Genomic DNA, 14,416 nt, shown 5'->3' with positions numbered 1-14,416 from the left:
AACAAGTAAAAGGCTCAAAAGAGCTTTGAAGAAAAGAACTAAACCAGGACAAATCTACTAAATTAAGAGCAGATTGGTAAGGGAACCGGGGATCCTGTAGTGCGCCCTGTAGGGCAGATCCGGACCTTCCATCATGACAACCGGTAATGGTTAACTTTGGTCAAAGATAACACATATCTAAACCGTTGATTGTCGAGATAGACAGTCCGGACCTGCCCTACAGAGAGCACGCCCTAAGGGATTTCCAATTCTCCCGAAAGGGCTGGTGGAGTGGTAGCATGGTCAGTTGGTCACCATACTATGGTGTAATGGGCTTACCTCCGGAGCTTCTAGACTCCCACTGTTGGCAAAACCCTTACGACCACTGATAGTTTCTCTGCAAACATTTAACTTTAGAACTCCGACATCAGGCGACGGATGCTTGTAAACTAACCTGAACACTCAAGTATCAAAGAAAATAATCTAAAAGACAATTAAATGGATAAGTTAACCTTCAAGTGTTTGAAATTAATGTTTCCAGTGAATTGCTTCAATCATATTCTTGTGAAACACACATGAATTTTCTCAAAACATAATGCATGAGAGGAAGTGGAACCTCTTTTTCCAATCACCCCCCACCGACAGCTTTCTTGAGCTTTTTTAGCACATTAAGTTTTAGCAGTATATAGTTTGAATAATTTGTTTCTTCCGTATTTTTAGCACGGTAAGTTTTTGCGCAATCTATAACGTCATCGTGAAAATTTAGTTTTTGCTCGGTAGAGTCGTGCCATGCCTTGCCTTGCCCGGTGACAAGTAGGCAATCGTTGCATCACTTCCCTATAGCAAACAAAACCATTCAACACAAGCAGCGTAGATTTAAATCGCAATCACAGAAACCTTGAAATATGAGACAAATTTGCAACGCTATATTACTATGTTTTCGCTCCAAGTTCCATACCCAGTCAAAGCACATCATCTCCCTCGATAATATAACCACTAACAAATTACTAGAGAATATTGGTGCAATACAAATTACACTTGACTCGGTTCCAAAAAGTAAAGATAATACATGTTACGAACCCTGGATAGCTTCCAATTTGCAACCTATAAAACTTTCACCCAAAGATTTACCATTCCTGGCTTGATACCCCAAAGATGACTGCAAAGGTAGCAAGAACAGCCTGCATTTATAAAGCAAAACGGTGAATATGTTTGTCCATTTGGCTTGATACACCAAAGATGACTGCAATGGCAGCAAGAACCGCCTGCATTTAATAAGGGTGAATATGTTTGTCCATTTGGTTTGATACACCAAAGATGACTGCAATGGCAGCAAGAATAGCCTGCATTTACGAAGCAAAAGGGTGAAACATATTGCACTTAATGCTTTGTCCAAAAATACAGGATTATTAGATTCCACGACGTTTGATTACCAAAAAAAGGGAAGCTAAAATGCAGAACTTCCATGTTTAGCAGGAAGGACTCCGTAAACACACAAGGAGTAAAACTCCAGTCTCTTATTAGCAACCAAAAATACATCTGATGTGTCAACAACCCCTTGCACAACACCCCTTGCAGTTCTCTTATTTTTTAGGATAGAATAGTGTTTGTATGGTGTTGGGTAGATGTAAAATCACTCATGTCAGAAAATATCCCATGCACTTGACTTGACTAGATGTTGAGTGTCCGAAACAGGTGCTGCATCCATTTCAAAGAGTCCATGGAACATAGGTAGCAGGTGTGGTCCAATAAGGAAGCTTCTGCCTGTTGGAGCAGTCCTTTTTTTTTATCTGAGGAAACTAAAAGACAACATACCGACCATAGGTACCTTGTGTGGTCCAATATGGAAACTTCTGCCTGTTGGAAACTTCTCCCTGTAGGAGGAGGAGCCCAATTTGACAGTTTTGTAGCCTGTATATTTTCAACAGATTGTTGAACACAATCTTTTCGGTTCTTCGGCATGAGAAACCAATACGAAATGAATCATGTATGCATTTTCAATAACTAATTTCAGATTTATCTAGTTTCATGTCTATCACCCAATACCTGAATTAAACTATGCTAATAATTTATACTACCAAGCATTAACTACCAAGGCATATCAGTAATTTCCTAATGATTGATTTTTTTTTTTGTACAATCCCACATCACATCCAAGTTCGACCTGTCAAAACATGACGAAAACCAGTGTTCTAAAAGTCAGCCTAGGCACTGGGCCCAGAGCCAAGATTTGAGGGTCTACCTGGTCTAGGCGTTGATTAGGTGCTTGGCTTGGTACAGTAGTTGGGGATTAATTGGCTAGGCGGCGGCTAGTTGGCTGAGCTAGGCCGGGATTAGTCGGGGATTACTCAGATAGGGGAGGACTAGTTGGCGGGTCTGTTGAAATTTTTAAAAGTTCTAAGGTTAAATGTGTATAATATTAAAAAAAAAAATGCAGTTGGTTAAGTTATTTTCGGCAAAATCAAAACTTTATACCATTTATCCTTTCATGTGTTAAGGTTTTTTTTTTTTTTTTTGAACTTTGAAAATCGAACTTTGGATTTGACTAGTTATTTGTAGTAAACTTATTAGGTGTTATTTTAGTCTTCATCATTTGCTTCCTAATCTTATGTCAAGGCCCCAACTGAGCAGCCTAAGCGCTAGGCATGTCACTTTAGCCCGGCTAATGTCTAGCTATTTTTAGAACATTGAAACAAACCTACTAGCCAAACAAAGTTGAACAAAATGTTTTTTCTACCCAAACGCTTTTGGAAGCTAGAGGTGAACGAAATGTAATGAGACTCATGTGCTGAATATTCAGAACAAAATCAATTACTGGGGAAATGCGATAATGTGTGCAGGGACTGAAAATTAAACAGAAATGATAGATAAGAACTACTCACCGCAACTGTGCAAGCAATATATCCCGGTTTCTCTCTGTAATCAACTGATCTGACACAAAGAAGAATGATTGCTCCAACATACCAGGGGATAGCAGCAAGGAAGAAACCAACAATAAACCTTCACAAGACAGACCGCTCATTAGAATCAACCATGATGAATAACTGGAAAATCCCTATAGAAAATCAAAAGGACACCAAAACCTGAGTATGTCAGGTCTCAGAAATCACAAACCCTGGCATATCATGATATAAGAAAAAGTAAATCCAGACCATTCAAGCATTAACACACTGACATGGCAGAGCATGAAACTGCCAACCCTGTTGGATCGCTTGCTTGATTACCATTCAGAGCTTTTAGAGGACAACATGAGCTCATTAAGTTACACTCAGTGGCTGGTGCAAACATTTAGGAATTGTGAAGTATCTTATTTGACCAAAAACTTGAAAGAACTCTTTCAAAATCAGAGCTTGGGTCTACAACAGACTTTTCAAAGGTATCATTTGTACTCTGACTGGGAGAAAGAACTAGAAAAAAGAGGCAAAAAATTAAAGGACCTGAAGCATCCTAAACTCCTATCATCACAATATGAGCAGAAAATAGGACATTAAAATGTGATTAGAAGGGAATTGAAAGGCCAACTTTCTTCATAATTGACCGACCAAAAGTACACAGAAGTGCAGACGATGCACACACAAATGTTTCTGGAAAGAAATCTGTCTCCAAACATTGTGGCAAATAGTGCTGAAGATGGATTTATAAGGAAGACCGGAAGAGTGAGTGCCCGAAGAAAGATTAAGGTACAGAGCGAGAGAGAGAGGGAGGACAAATCCAAACAGATAGGAAATAAGAAAACACCAAGAAGTTCAATCTCATCTGCCAAACAAACATAGGTCACATAAGTCAGTGACACAAATGAGTCATTCCGGAAAAAAATAATAATACTTCACAAATAAGTGATAAATAAAGCAGAAGGGCATGGTCCTCAACACACTTGTCTTCCAATGGAACTTCATATTCTTGGAGAAAGATGCAAAAGTCACCGAGCAAATTCACAAACCAGGGCCACAATTATTCAATCGTAGCCAACATTGACTCGTCAATTACGCAACTACTGTTACACCATCAATTTGATAACTTACAAGAACCAGCCAAACCCAATCCCACAGCAGGGAAGGCGTCGCTCTCTTACAGGTCTTCCTTCAGCGACAGCATAACCTGAAGCAGAACTACAATATTTAAACCAGAAGTGACGACTATGTAAATAGTACATGACAACCCAACAATTAAAACTTTAGCCAAGCAAAAACAGTGGAAGCTCTTAGATCAGGATGAGTTTTTCTCATAGAAGTTCAGGAGGAATATGCACCGACAAGTCTTGCATAAAAACAAGTAATCACTGCAATTTGCTACCTACTACCGAACAATGATATGTCTACACATGCACTTTCAATCTCTTTGTCACAACTACAAGAATAAATAGATAACTTTAGGGTCCTATTGGATAGATGTGGATTTAAATGAAGGAATTTGACATTATAGCTCAAATTTAGGTTTGATATGTCACTAAGGGACTTCAATATTGAGCTTGAGAGCTTTATTCTGATTAATTTGAAATACTTATTTACTTCGGGTTAAGAATTGCAGTAATACAAGAGCCTCAATAAAATGCATCTTCAATTCCATATTTCACCATACACTAGGTTTTCTCCGAACAAGATTCTGTATTTTCTTGTTTTTAACTTTTTGGTAAGACACCATTTTACCAAGGTCAACGAAAAATGAGTGGTTGGCGAAAAGCTTTTGCCACTGCTACCACCTACCACATCACTACAATAACCCCTACCACCATCATTTCCCAACCCACCTATAACTAACCTCTTCCAATTTTGTAAATGCAAACATCATATCCCTTCATTTGAAATCCATGTCCATTAGTTTAGATCCATGAAGTATGGATACCGATATGGGATAAGGATATGATACGATATAGACACGGCTATACGAAACTGTAGAAAAATAGGATACGGTATGGCTAGGATACCTTAGATTAAAATGTAGTTAATAATTGTATAGCATTATCTTTTCAATAGCATTGTATCACGCATAATCAAAGGAAATGGTGGTAAACTGTTCCATATTTCGTTCTTTCTTATGTTGTTGAGGCTACTTGTTTAATTGTTAAAATACAAAAGTTAAAACACACATAAGATAGGATAAGGATATCAAATACATTGTAACAGTGATGATCGTAGTTGATCGCACTACATCTTCCTCTCTAACGAGCAAGTAAACTGTCAAAAATTCTATACTTTTCTGTACTCCAAACAATTTTACTCTAGAACTACGCAAACACTGTCCCAATTATAACTTCATAAAAGTCCGGATACATGATCTAGAGTATCTGAAAAGTATCCGATACTTCAATGGTGCAAAAATATTGACTTTTTATTGGCCATACTTTTGGGATACATATCTGCCAATATCGGGGGTTTTACAGGTATCCGATCGGATACTATACGAACACCACTACCATCTAGAAGTATCTATGCTTCATAGGTTTAGATCCACCGAACCCAAAAAAGGTCCAATTTGATCAACCCCAATAACCCAACTACCACCTCTGATTACCAGACCCAATCCGTGTTCGCCTATACAAAACATCTTTTCCAACAAATCACATATCAGGCCAGCTTGCTCGCACCTCAACTAATTTGGGCAATCCCCCTAGCAAACGGCCCAATTAAAACCCGCATGGAAAATCGGCCTCCCTATACAAAACATGTTCGTATACACAAGGAAAAGGATGGGGAATTGGTACCTGGAACGGCCTGATAACCCTGGGCGTAGTACTGCGGCGGCTCGGCGGACCCCGGCGGCGCGACCGGCTGGGGGAACCCGATCACCGGCTGCGGCGGGAAGTTTTGAACGCCCTGGAACGTGCCGTACTGCGGCGGCGGCTGCTCCGGCTGCTGCTGCTGGTGGTGGTGGTGGTGAACCTTCGATTCTTCGCTCATCTTAACTGTTAAAGGAAAATTGTAGAAATTCTAGGGTTTGGGATGGTGGTGGTGATCAGGTTTTTTAGGGTTTGATTGTTTCTTCTTGGGTACGAATTGGGATGGAGCTGAGAAGGATCAATCAATGGGAGATATAACTGAGAGAATGGATACTATTGGATATTACAAGAAGACGTAAATTACACTTAGTTCCTTGTCGGTTTTGCAAAATTTACCTATTTGACCACGGAAAATATTTATTTCCGGTTCATTCATGAGGTATCTATTTCTTTTCATCCCCAGGGGTTAGTTCAGTTGACTGGTAGATTTATTCCTCGCACAATTAACCAATTTTTGAATCTTGGGGTCAAGTCGTAAGAAAATCATTTTTTGTGAATTCCCTCTTCCCGACATGGATGGGTGGGTTGCCTTTGACCGTGGAGTCCGTGCCGGTGTAAACTGGCATGGACACCTCTGACTGTCGAATCTATGTCTTTTCAACATGGCCTAATTTGTAATTCATGTCTATCTTGCTGAAGAAAATAAAAATTGTCGCGTGGCAACTCATGGAATCCTTGAGTTGTGCGATCATATCCTACGTTCACATAATGAGCATGTACGTGAAAGTATAATTTCGAAAATATTTGCAAGCTATCGAAATTCACAAGGGCAACAATTGAAAATGTGAGTGAAGAGCGAGTGTTAAGAATGAGAGTGGAGAATCATACTAGCACGAGTAACTTAGGTTGCACATATTGAAACCCTACCCATAGGCCAAATTTGAATCCAGACCCAAAACTCAAATCCAAAACAACCACTCGTCTTCGAATGGTTTGGTTTAGGATTGTGTTTTCAAGTTTGCATTCAGGGTTTTCGAATTTGGATCTTGGTTGATTTACTTTCATACGACACCACATAAAACCACTAGTTGCAATGTGAACTTTTTTCTGTAAACATAATGGATAAAAATTGGACATTTTATGACAATTGAAGGCAATAACATCATCTTCAAAAAAAAAAGGCAATAACATAGTTGAGGGGGGAAATGAAGAATATAACAAACATTAAGACAGAAAAGTTTAATTAATGTGCAGAGCAAAGTTTTAAGCAAGCGAAGGTGAAGCTTAGCTGTTATCTGGCTTTGACTAACCAGAGCCGTCCACGTGTAGTGTTGGGACATTGACGACTTGACTTAAAAGTTGGCGCTTTCATTGTGGCTCCACAGGCCTCACTGACGTCGCGTTTGGTTGTAAATTAATGGTAGATGGAATGGCAGAGCGGCCGTTGGCTGACTTTCTCGGTAATCAACAGTTTGAATTTTAATTGAGTAATAAATGGTTTGAATTTGTATGCGCTCAAATTCAATCCGAATTATCCGTGTCAAGATGAATAGCCGAATTGATCGCTCGACACCGCTCTATAGAGAGATGCTTGGCAGCATTCTCTGTCGTAGCGATAACTGTTTTGGGCCTTTTGGCATTAAACGTGAGAAATTGGACGTACAAAAATAAATTTCATGCATACTCACAACTCACATGATGCTCGAGAAACAAGTTGTTTGGCAAAGATTTTAATAAGACGAATAAAGAGAAATATAAAAAGTAAAGTGGAGAGTAATTTTTTGAAAACCGTACTACGGAAGTGAGAGTGGTTCGTGAACAAAATAATGACTCAACTTGAGTGGAATATCAAACCCTCCCTACCCATTCTTTATGGAGAGAAATTTTTTGAAACTCGTACTACTGAAGTGAGAGTGGTTCGTGACCAAAGTAATACTGAAGTGAGAGTGGTTCGTGACCAAAGTAATGACACAAAACTTGAGTGGAATATAAAACCCGCCCGACCCATTCTTTACCGGGCTCAGGCAATCCCGGCGAATGCTTGCCCAAACCCATCGGACTCCTGCTAAACTAGGGGGTCCACCCCCCAAAACCCCTGCGCCAGCCGAACCCATGGAGTCAAGTGGACCTAGGATTGGGCCACTTCCAATACCACGCCAGGCTATTGACAAATCGCTTTGGAGGACCGCCGGCAAGCATCCAAACCACCACACACAACGTGCAACAAGCAAGAAACAAGGGATGCAAGACAGATTTTACGTAGTTTCCCAGTTGAACAATAGTCAGCAAAACGTAAACCAAACAGGATATGCTATTGGTATAGAAAGGCCTTTTCGCAACATTCCTAACTAGTACCTGCAAAGAAGACAAATGAGAGTTTTATTCGCAAGAGCATTTTTGCACGATAGTGCAAATTTGCAGCAATGTCCTCCCATAATTCCAATGGCATCATTCTGAAACCATATCAGAGAAGCCACTTTTATACATCACACGCCTAAACGCCAACATAAACTGTTTTGACACATAATACTGGTTTCCAATCGTAACAACATTTGTTACATGATTTCCTCCATTTGGCCTAAAACAGAGAATTAGTTGGCTTTAGGAGCCACATCTTGCAACCCACAAACCATATTTGCAGGGACAGCTACGTCAATCATCCTCGGATAAGCCAAGTTCAAATCTGTAGAATTAGGAATTATGTCAGGAACGTTGTGGTATTTTTTGGGCTTGTCACGATAAATCAATGTGTAAACTGGCTATTTGGATCTTGTAGCAGAAAATACTTACTCTTCATGATGTTCTTGAATGTTTCCTGCAGAAGGTGGGACAAAAAGTATTCACCATCATGGAGAATAAATCAGCAGCAGAAAACGAAATGTTGAAAGGGGAAATGGAATGCAACATTAATAGGTTTTTGGGTTCAAATGAATTGCATCCTCTAGCATAAGATGGCTAAGCAGCAATCTCCTTTTTTATCTTTCTTCTAAATGCATTTAAACTACACCTGATGTCATGGATAACCAAGTTCATACTACAAGTCCGATTTTATACCTCTTTTGCTATTCAACTAACAGAAAACGGTTTGAAGAAAGGGAATCACCTCATCTTTTGCCAACCGAGGATTATACAGAATTTCCTCTTCTACAGTTGTAACCTGAAATTATGGGGGTTTGTATCATGAGTTATTTCCAGAATATGCATTTGACCAAGGGATGAGAGCATTTAGCATATATCCTTAGTTCTTACAGTGAAACCTTTGTAGTCATGAGCAGGATACAACAATGTGTCCTTGGGCAGTGTAAAGATCTGGTTCATAATATAACATAGAATGAGCAACAAGGGAGATAAAAGGAAAAGAGTAGTAAAAAACATACATAATATATCGGCGCTATAATTCTAACTTCTTTTTTTTGCTGCTTAATTAAATTAGGCTGATTTTCATGTCCTTGCCTGTGAATGAACTGATTTATACAGCTGCTCCGAACTTCCACCCTGCAGAAAAAGTAAAAGATAAAAAATAAAAAATAAAAAAATTAGCTTATTGAATTCTTTCCAGCAAAAAGGAGACTGCAGATGTGAAATGTTGTGTTTGGATGAGTTTCTGAGAAATTTTATAGGGTTATGAGTGGAGAGAGAAATGAGAGTAATAATTGGAAGTAGAGGTAATGGTTGGAGAGATAGAGAGAGAAATGAGAATAATGATTGGAGATACGGGTAAGTAATGATTGGAAGTAAGGGCAATGAGTGTTTTTTGAGTTGAGAATTTTTTTCCAAAAAACTATCCAAACAAAGCATAATAAACCCCAAACCGTAGCACAAGGCCAACACATTGAAGAGAATTAAGCATGGTAGCCACAAATGTCAATATTAGGTCTTGCATAGGTGAAGAACACACTAAAAAAGCCCCATCCCATAAGCAACCAACACCCCCAAGATACCCACGTTTATGTTTGAGTTTGACAATGTACGGAGTAGAGGTTTAGTTTTGAAAGTTGAAACAGAAGAAGAAATAACTAAGTTAAGCAGGCACCCTAAAGCTATTCAATTATTTCGAGAGTTCACGCCAAGTTCGAGGGTCTAAAAGCAAGAAAGAAGATGTTAAAATACAAAACCCAGTTACATTGTGATGGTTTGACGATTGGTGTACCACCATTCAGCTACTGGCAGTGGCGTAGCCATAATCTGGCATCAGTGAAGCACAATCCAACCCATGCAACTTGGTTTTGAAAAAAAAAATTATCTATCTCCTTTCTAAGAATCTGACAATACACCTAATTTGAGTTTTTTGAACTACTTCTTCAAGATCACTGCTAAAAAATTTGTTCAACTATCAGATTATCATAGAGTAGCAATTAAATTTTTAGTTCTAAACAAGTAATCTTCCACATCAATATCTAGAGAGGAGTTGTTGATAGATTTAAGAAGAGAACTGAAAGAAGGGGAAATGTGAAAAGGAGCCTGACTTGACTCGAATTTTGTGATGAGACAGTAACTGTAATTCTGTAAAAATGTGGTAGTTTGCGGGCTAAAGTTTAGTGAATGGAGGTTTGCCGGAGTAATTATTTAGTGATCTTGGAGCACCGTCGCAGGGTGCCGCAACACTCTTCCCATTACATATTTAGGTGACATTCAAAACATTAAGTCTTGTGCTTTACATGAATACGTAATGGAGAAGGATGTTGGCACAGCATGTGAAGGAAGTACTCTATAATTTTTTTGTGCTTTGAGGTATGAGGTTTCTACCTAAGATATTATGTTATAGTTTTCTACCTAAGATTATCAATTACAAGTGCAAAAAACATTTAAAAACAACAACAACAAAACAAAACCAGTGGGGTCCCGTACCCACTGGTCTCCAACTCCCTCCGCCATTGGCTACTGGAGTGGGTGGGTTAGAAATAAATTTAGGATACCGAGCCTAAAATTTTCATGACTATAGTCTACATGCTTCATAAGGGGAGGATCTGTAAACCTGTTTTAACTATTCCCACCACACAAAAAGAACTACACCTGAAAATCTGTCCTCCCACATCCGCGTATTAATAGTGCATCACCCGTGAAAGCCATCCTTGGTCGGGCCTGATCGGGCCCATCTCCTGTAACATAGGTAACACATCCTAAGGTATGACCTGGAGTAGCACGAACCTGCAAGCAAGTTAATAGCTTATTATTCCAGAAGATTGATAAAGGGAAAACCAAGATAGGTAAAAAGACTGATGTTATGGCTGCATGATATTCACATATGTACATGTATATTAACCAAAACATAATGCAACTTATCATATTGGGTAAGTAGATCTTGTTTCTTGATTCGTCTCAATCGAGGGCCATAATGCAAGCTACATTGCAAGATAACATATGTTCCTTTTCTGTACCGAATCTATATTGTTCCTTTTCTGTACCGAATCTATATGAAAAAAAGAGTTATTCTTCGCCTGGCCTCCTCGACCCCAAGCATTATCCAATGGGGATAGTTTCACTATTTATAATCACAGCACTAACCAGTCTCTATTGTCATGCCCAAATCACCATAATAGATTTTCTCTCATTTCATCATCAATAGATGCTACCTGTATCGTCTCATGAATTTGTTCATTCCTGCGTTATCTGTCCCAGTTTTTATCGCATTCACCTTAACATCCTCATCTCAATTATCTTCCAATTTGCTATATATATGCAAGCATATATAGCATAAAGCACAAAGCTTGGTTGGTCTTATATCTGACATGTGAAATTTTCATTTTGATCTCATAGGTAAGTGTTGATGACGCAAGCCACACCCAGCATCCCTCCACCAAGTCTAGGTACCAAAATACTAAACTCCTGTTAAATTCACAAATTATTCTTCACATGAAAAACGTTTATCAATTCAAGCTCTTAGCTCCCTTCATAGCTCCGAAGTACTTCCTTTCAGTGTAGCAACTAGAACATCCCTAGAAGTTTAATTCCACGGTATTAGGTTTCCATTTCACTGGAAGTAAAATGCACTATTCTCTTGAGCAACTTCAAGACCTTGCTTTCCATACATCATCAGCAAGGGAATGGGTGACTAATAAGAGAAGTTGTATGTTCTCTCATACCACAAGGAGAATGGTATTTACAGTTTACACCATTTAGATTGATTTTTTTTATAAGTACACCGTTTACCTTGACAATGTCAAGACATTTCTTGGTTTTTCAAGTAAACTGGACTAAAAGAGGCATAAACGAATGAATTGCTAATTTACATGTGTTGCACTCTACTCTTCAGCAAGAACCAATATGGAAGAAGCATGTGCCTGCCTACCTCTAGAAAGAGATCACCAAAACAAATTTTATCACCAGCTTCAACGAACAGATCTGCTTTTGCATTGCTTGCTTTGGAGATGATAGATTTCACACCAGGAGATTTAGTCTGCATGACATCAGCGCAAACAAATACCATTAAGTAATAGATGCCGACAGAGACTTTGACCTGTTTAATGAGGTAAGCATTCGACAAAAAAAGCAAAAAAAAAAAAAAAAAATTATCACCCCAAGCATATCATTGTAGTAGCAAAGACATTATAAAATCACCATATCGGAATTGAAATTGGAATCGAACTACCTTAATCAGGCCAGTTCCAGTGACATGATCGGCATGGACATGGGTGTTTATAGCATAAATGAGCTTCAATCCCAAATCTTTAATAAGAGAAAGATCTCTATCCACTGTCTTGTCTACAGGGTCAACCAACTGCATATAGATACTGAATAAGCATATACTGAACTTGGCAAGCAAAGCAAATACATATTTACCGTCCAAATAAGAGGTAGAAACAAGACTAACTGCAGTGGTAATTACTATAAGCTTAGAAATGTGCATGCAGGTTCTAGCAAATCATGCACAGCATGCAACCATAAGTACAATAGTCAAACATTTGGAGGTTTAAGAGGAAGGACTATAGAATGATGCGGTCAAAAAGCATACAAAAGAATCAAGGTGACTTAAATTTTGAAATATCCACTCCAACGTCGTTCTGGTTGTGAATTCTCTATAAAAAGTACTTTAAGAGCAGAGTTTTCCCCAGCAACAACTACAGAAGATTTCAATTCCTAAAAAGTTCAAACATTTACATCTTGATTGATTTTTATCCATTGAAGAGTCTTTTTATTTGAAGATGCCCCGTACTTCTTACGAATTTCATGTTATTCAACACCATATCAACTCCTGATAGAGCAATCAGATATGATTTCGTTTGTTACTTACTAAAAAATTTCAGTTTTGGCAAAAACTATTAGTCCAACTAAGCTTGGTCAATAAAAGCTTGAAATCATATGCCACAGAAGAAGAAAATCCATGTCTATTTCCTAATATAATCTATGGAAAAGTAGTATTCATGACTTAGCATTCCACGACATCACTTTACGCACTCTATGCTTGCTTAAGTTCTCCATTTGTCAGGCTACGAACCATTTTATGTTATTCACTCATTTCAACAAGAAGAAGAAACGAGTCAATTCCAAAACAAGCTGATCTGAAAAAAGATCACTAATAATACCAGAGATCATCACAATGAATAAGTCGCAATGTCCACAATTTATACAAGCCTCAAGACTGACAAGAACACAACTGGGTCAAATTCTATACATACATAATTATTATCGCACGACCCAGATTAGATGATCCAACAGAGTGTCCGCTCTCACGAAACAGAAGATAACTCCCAAATAGATGACCTCAATATCCATAACACATACGTAAATGTTTCAACAGAAACCCCATGTGTCACCGTGATTATGGTGATTAGTTCCACAAAATTAAGTAGAATTCCGTGATTAGTAAATCAAGGTGAATAACATTAAATCCATATGCCAAACAAGAAAATGGGTTAGGTAAAGGGATCAAACCAAGGCGGGTTTTTCAGGGTGGGAGACATCGGCGAGGAGGTAAGTGTAAGTGGACGATTCCTTCTCGAAGAGCTGACGGAACAAGAGCTTCGGGGACTCAGACGACGTCGCGTAGGAACTCATTTGCGACCTGGGTTTTCTGGCTAGAGAGAGGAGAGGGAGCAGGGTCGTGGGTTTCGGAGGAGAGAGAGTGGTAGGAGAGAGAGGGATGCGCACGAATCGAGATTGCAGCATCTGGGTAACGACTTTAATGGAGTTGAGAGAGGATGATGAAATCCGAAGGTAGCTTGGTGGATTTTTGAGAATTCTTTTTGCGGGTTTGGTGAGAAATTTGCAAAAGCCGCTGATGACAAGAGGATCGACATTTACAGGATCGAGGTTGGTGTCATCCTCCTCATTCCCCACCAATCCCACGCTGGTGTGTTCTGTAATTAGTGAGATTTTGGGGATCTATTGATTTCATTTGTGAAGCAGAGGCTCAGCGCAACGTCTATGGGTACATACATTCATGTATACTACATACACTGCGTACGCACTTTAGATCCGTCTTGGGTTTTAAAACAAATGATTCGAATCGCTTATTTTGTTCAAAATAGCTTGTTTATAGTCCCTGTAAAAAATCAACTCAACCCAATATTGATAAAGATGCTTATGAAACATCCAACGTTGCTTAAGAAAGAATTCAGGTCTAAATTCTGTTGCAAAAGTGGATGTTTCGTAAACGTCTTTACCGAAACCAAATTGAGTTAATTTTTTATAGGGATCGTAGATAAACTATTTTGAACAAATTGAGCGGCTTGAATTTTTTTTGTGGAACTCGAGATGGGTCTAAAGTGCGTATGTACACGG

General features: G+C 38.8%; 2 protein-coding genes across 8 annotated transcripts; both read right to left on the bottom strand.

Moving 5' to 3' along the window:
* Positions 1-885: 885 nt before the first annotated feature.
* Positions 886-6,058, bottom strand: LOC131322804 (large ribosomal subunit protein eL20z-like). 3 transcript variants are annotated; one of them, XM_058354282.1, is made up of 4 exons: positions 5,681-6,058; positions 4,002-4,077; positions 2,862-2,979; positions 886-1,322 (listed from the first exon to the last, which is right to left on the bottom strand). In XM_058354282.1, exons 1-4 carry the CDS (start codon positions 5,874-5,876, stop codon positions 1,251-1,253), a joined length of 462 nt encoding a protein of 153 aa, XP_058210265.1. In that variant the 5' UTR covers positions 5,877-6,058; the 3' UTR covers positions 886-1,250. The 3 variants fall into 3 exon arrangements, with proteins under 3 accessions (XP_058210265.1, XP_058210264.1, XP_058210267.1); XM_058354281.1 differs by having other exon boundaries at positions 886-1,244; positions 5,681-6,022; XM_058354284.1 differs by having other exon boundaries at positions 886-1,160; positions 5,681-6,021.
* A 1,999-nt stretch (positions 6,059-8,057) lies between these two features.
* LOC131322619 (persulfide dioxygenase ETHE1 homolog, mitochondrial) lies at positions 8,058-14,078 on the bottom strand. 5 transcript variants are annotated; one of them, XM_058354006.1, is made up of 9 exons: positions 13,568-14,078; positions 12,285-12,413; positions 11,985-12,092; positions 10,709-10,843; positions 9,149-9,190; positions 8,945-9,004; positions 8,799-8,852; positions 8,486-8,510; positions 8,058-8,378 (listed from the first exon to the last, which is right to left on the bottom strand). In XM_058354006.1, the coding sequence occupies exons 1-9, from the start codon at positions 13,799-13,801 to the stop codon at positions 8,287-8,289; spliced, it is 879 nt and encodes a 292-aa protein (XP_058209989.1). In that variant the 5' UTR covers positions 13,802-14,078; the 3' UTR covers positions 8,058-8,286. The 5 variants fall into 5 exon arrangements, with proteins under 5 accessions (XP_058209989.1, XP_058209988.1, XP_058209987.1 ...); XM_058354005.1 differs by lacking the exon at positions 8,486-8,510 and having other exon boundaries at positions 13,568-14,050; XM_058354004.1 differs by lacking the exon at positions 8,945-9,004 and having other exon boundaries at positions 13,568-14,050.
* Between the last annotated feature and the right edge of the window lie 338 nt (positions 14,079-14,416).

This window comes from Rhododendron vialii, chromosome 4a (genome assembly GCF_030253575.1).
Source record: "Rhododendron vialii isolate Sample 1 chromosome 4a, ASM3025357v1".
In the NCBI taxonomy this organism is placed as follows: domain Eukaryota; kingdom Viridiplantae; phylum Streptophyta; class Magnoliopsida; order Ericales; family Ericaceae; genus Rhododendron; species Rhododendron vialii.
Note: the sequence above shows the minus strand (reverse complement) of the source record. Positions and strands in the feature narration are given on the sequence as shown.

Excerpts from the sequence above, each read along its gene's own strand:
- LOC131322804 (XM_058354281.1), bottom strand. The coding sequence starts at position 5,876 with ATGAGCGAAGAATCGAAGGTTCACCACCACCACCACCAGCAGCAGCAG. Across the intron at positions 4,078-5,680 it reads GGGTTATCAGGCCGTTCCAG|GTTATGCTGTCGCTGAAGGA; the intron begins GTACCAATTCCC and ends GTTCTGCTTCAG. Across the intron at positions 2,980-4,001 it reads ATTGGGTTTGGCTGGTTCTT|GTTTATTGTTGGTTTCTTCC; the intron begins GTAAGTTATCAA and ends TGTCTTGTGAAG.
- LOC131322619 (XM_058354006.1), bottom strand. The coding sequence starts at position 13,801 with ATGCTGCAATCTCGATTCGTGCGCATCCCTCTCTCTCCTACCACTCTC. Across the intron at positions 12,414-13,567 it reads ACCCTGAAAAACCCGCCTTG|TTGGTTGACCCTGTAGACAA; the intron begins GTTTGATCCCTT and ends ATCTATATGCAG. Across the intron at positions 8,511-8,798 it reads CTCGGTTGGCAAAAGATGAG|GAAACATTCAAGAACATCAT; the intron begins GTGATTCCCTTT and ends CACCTTCTGCAG.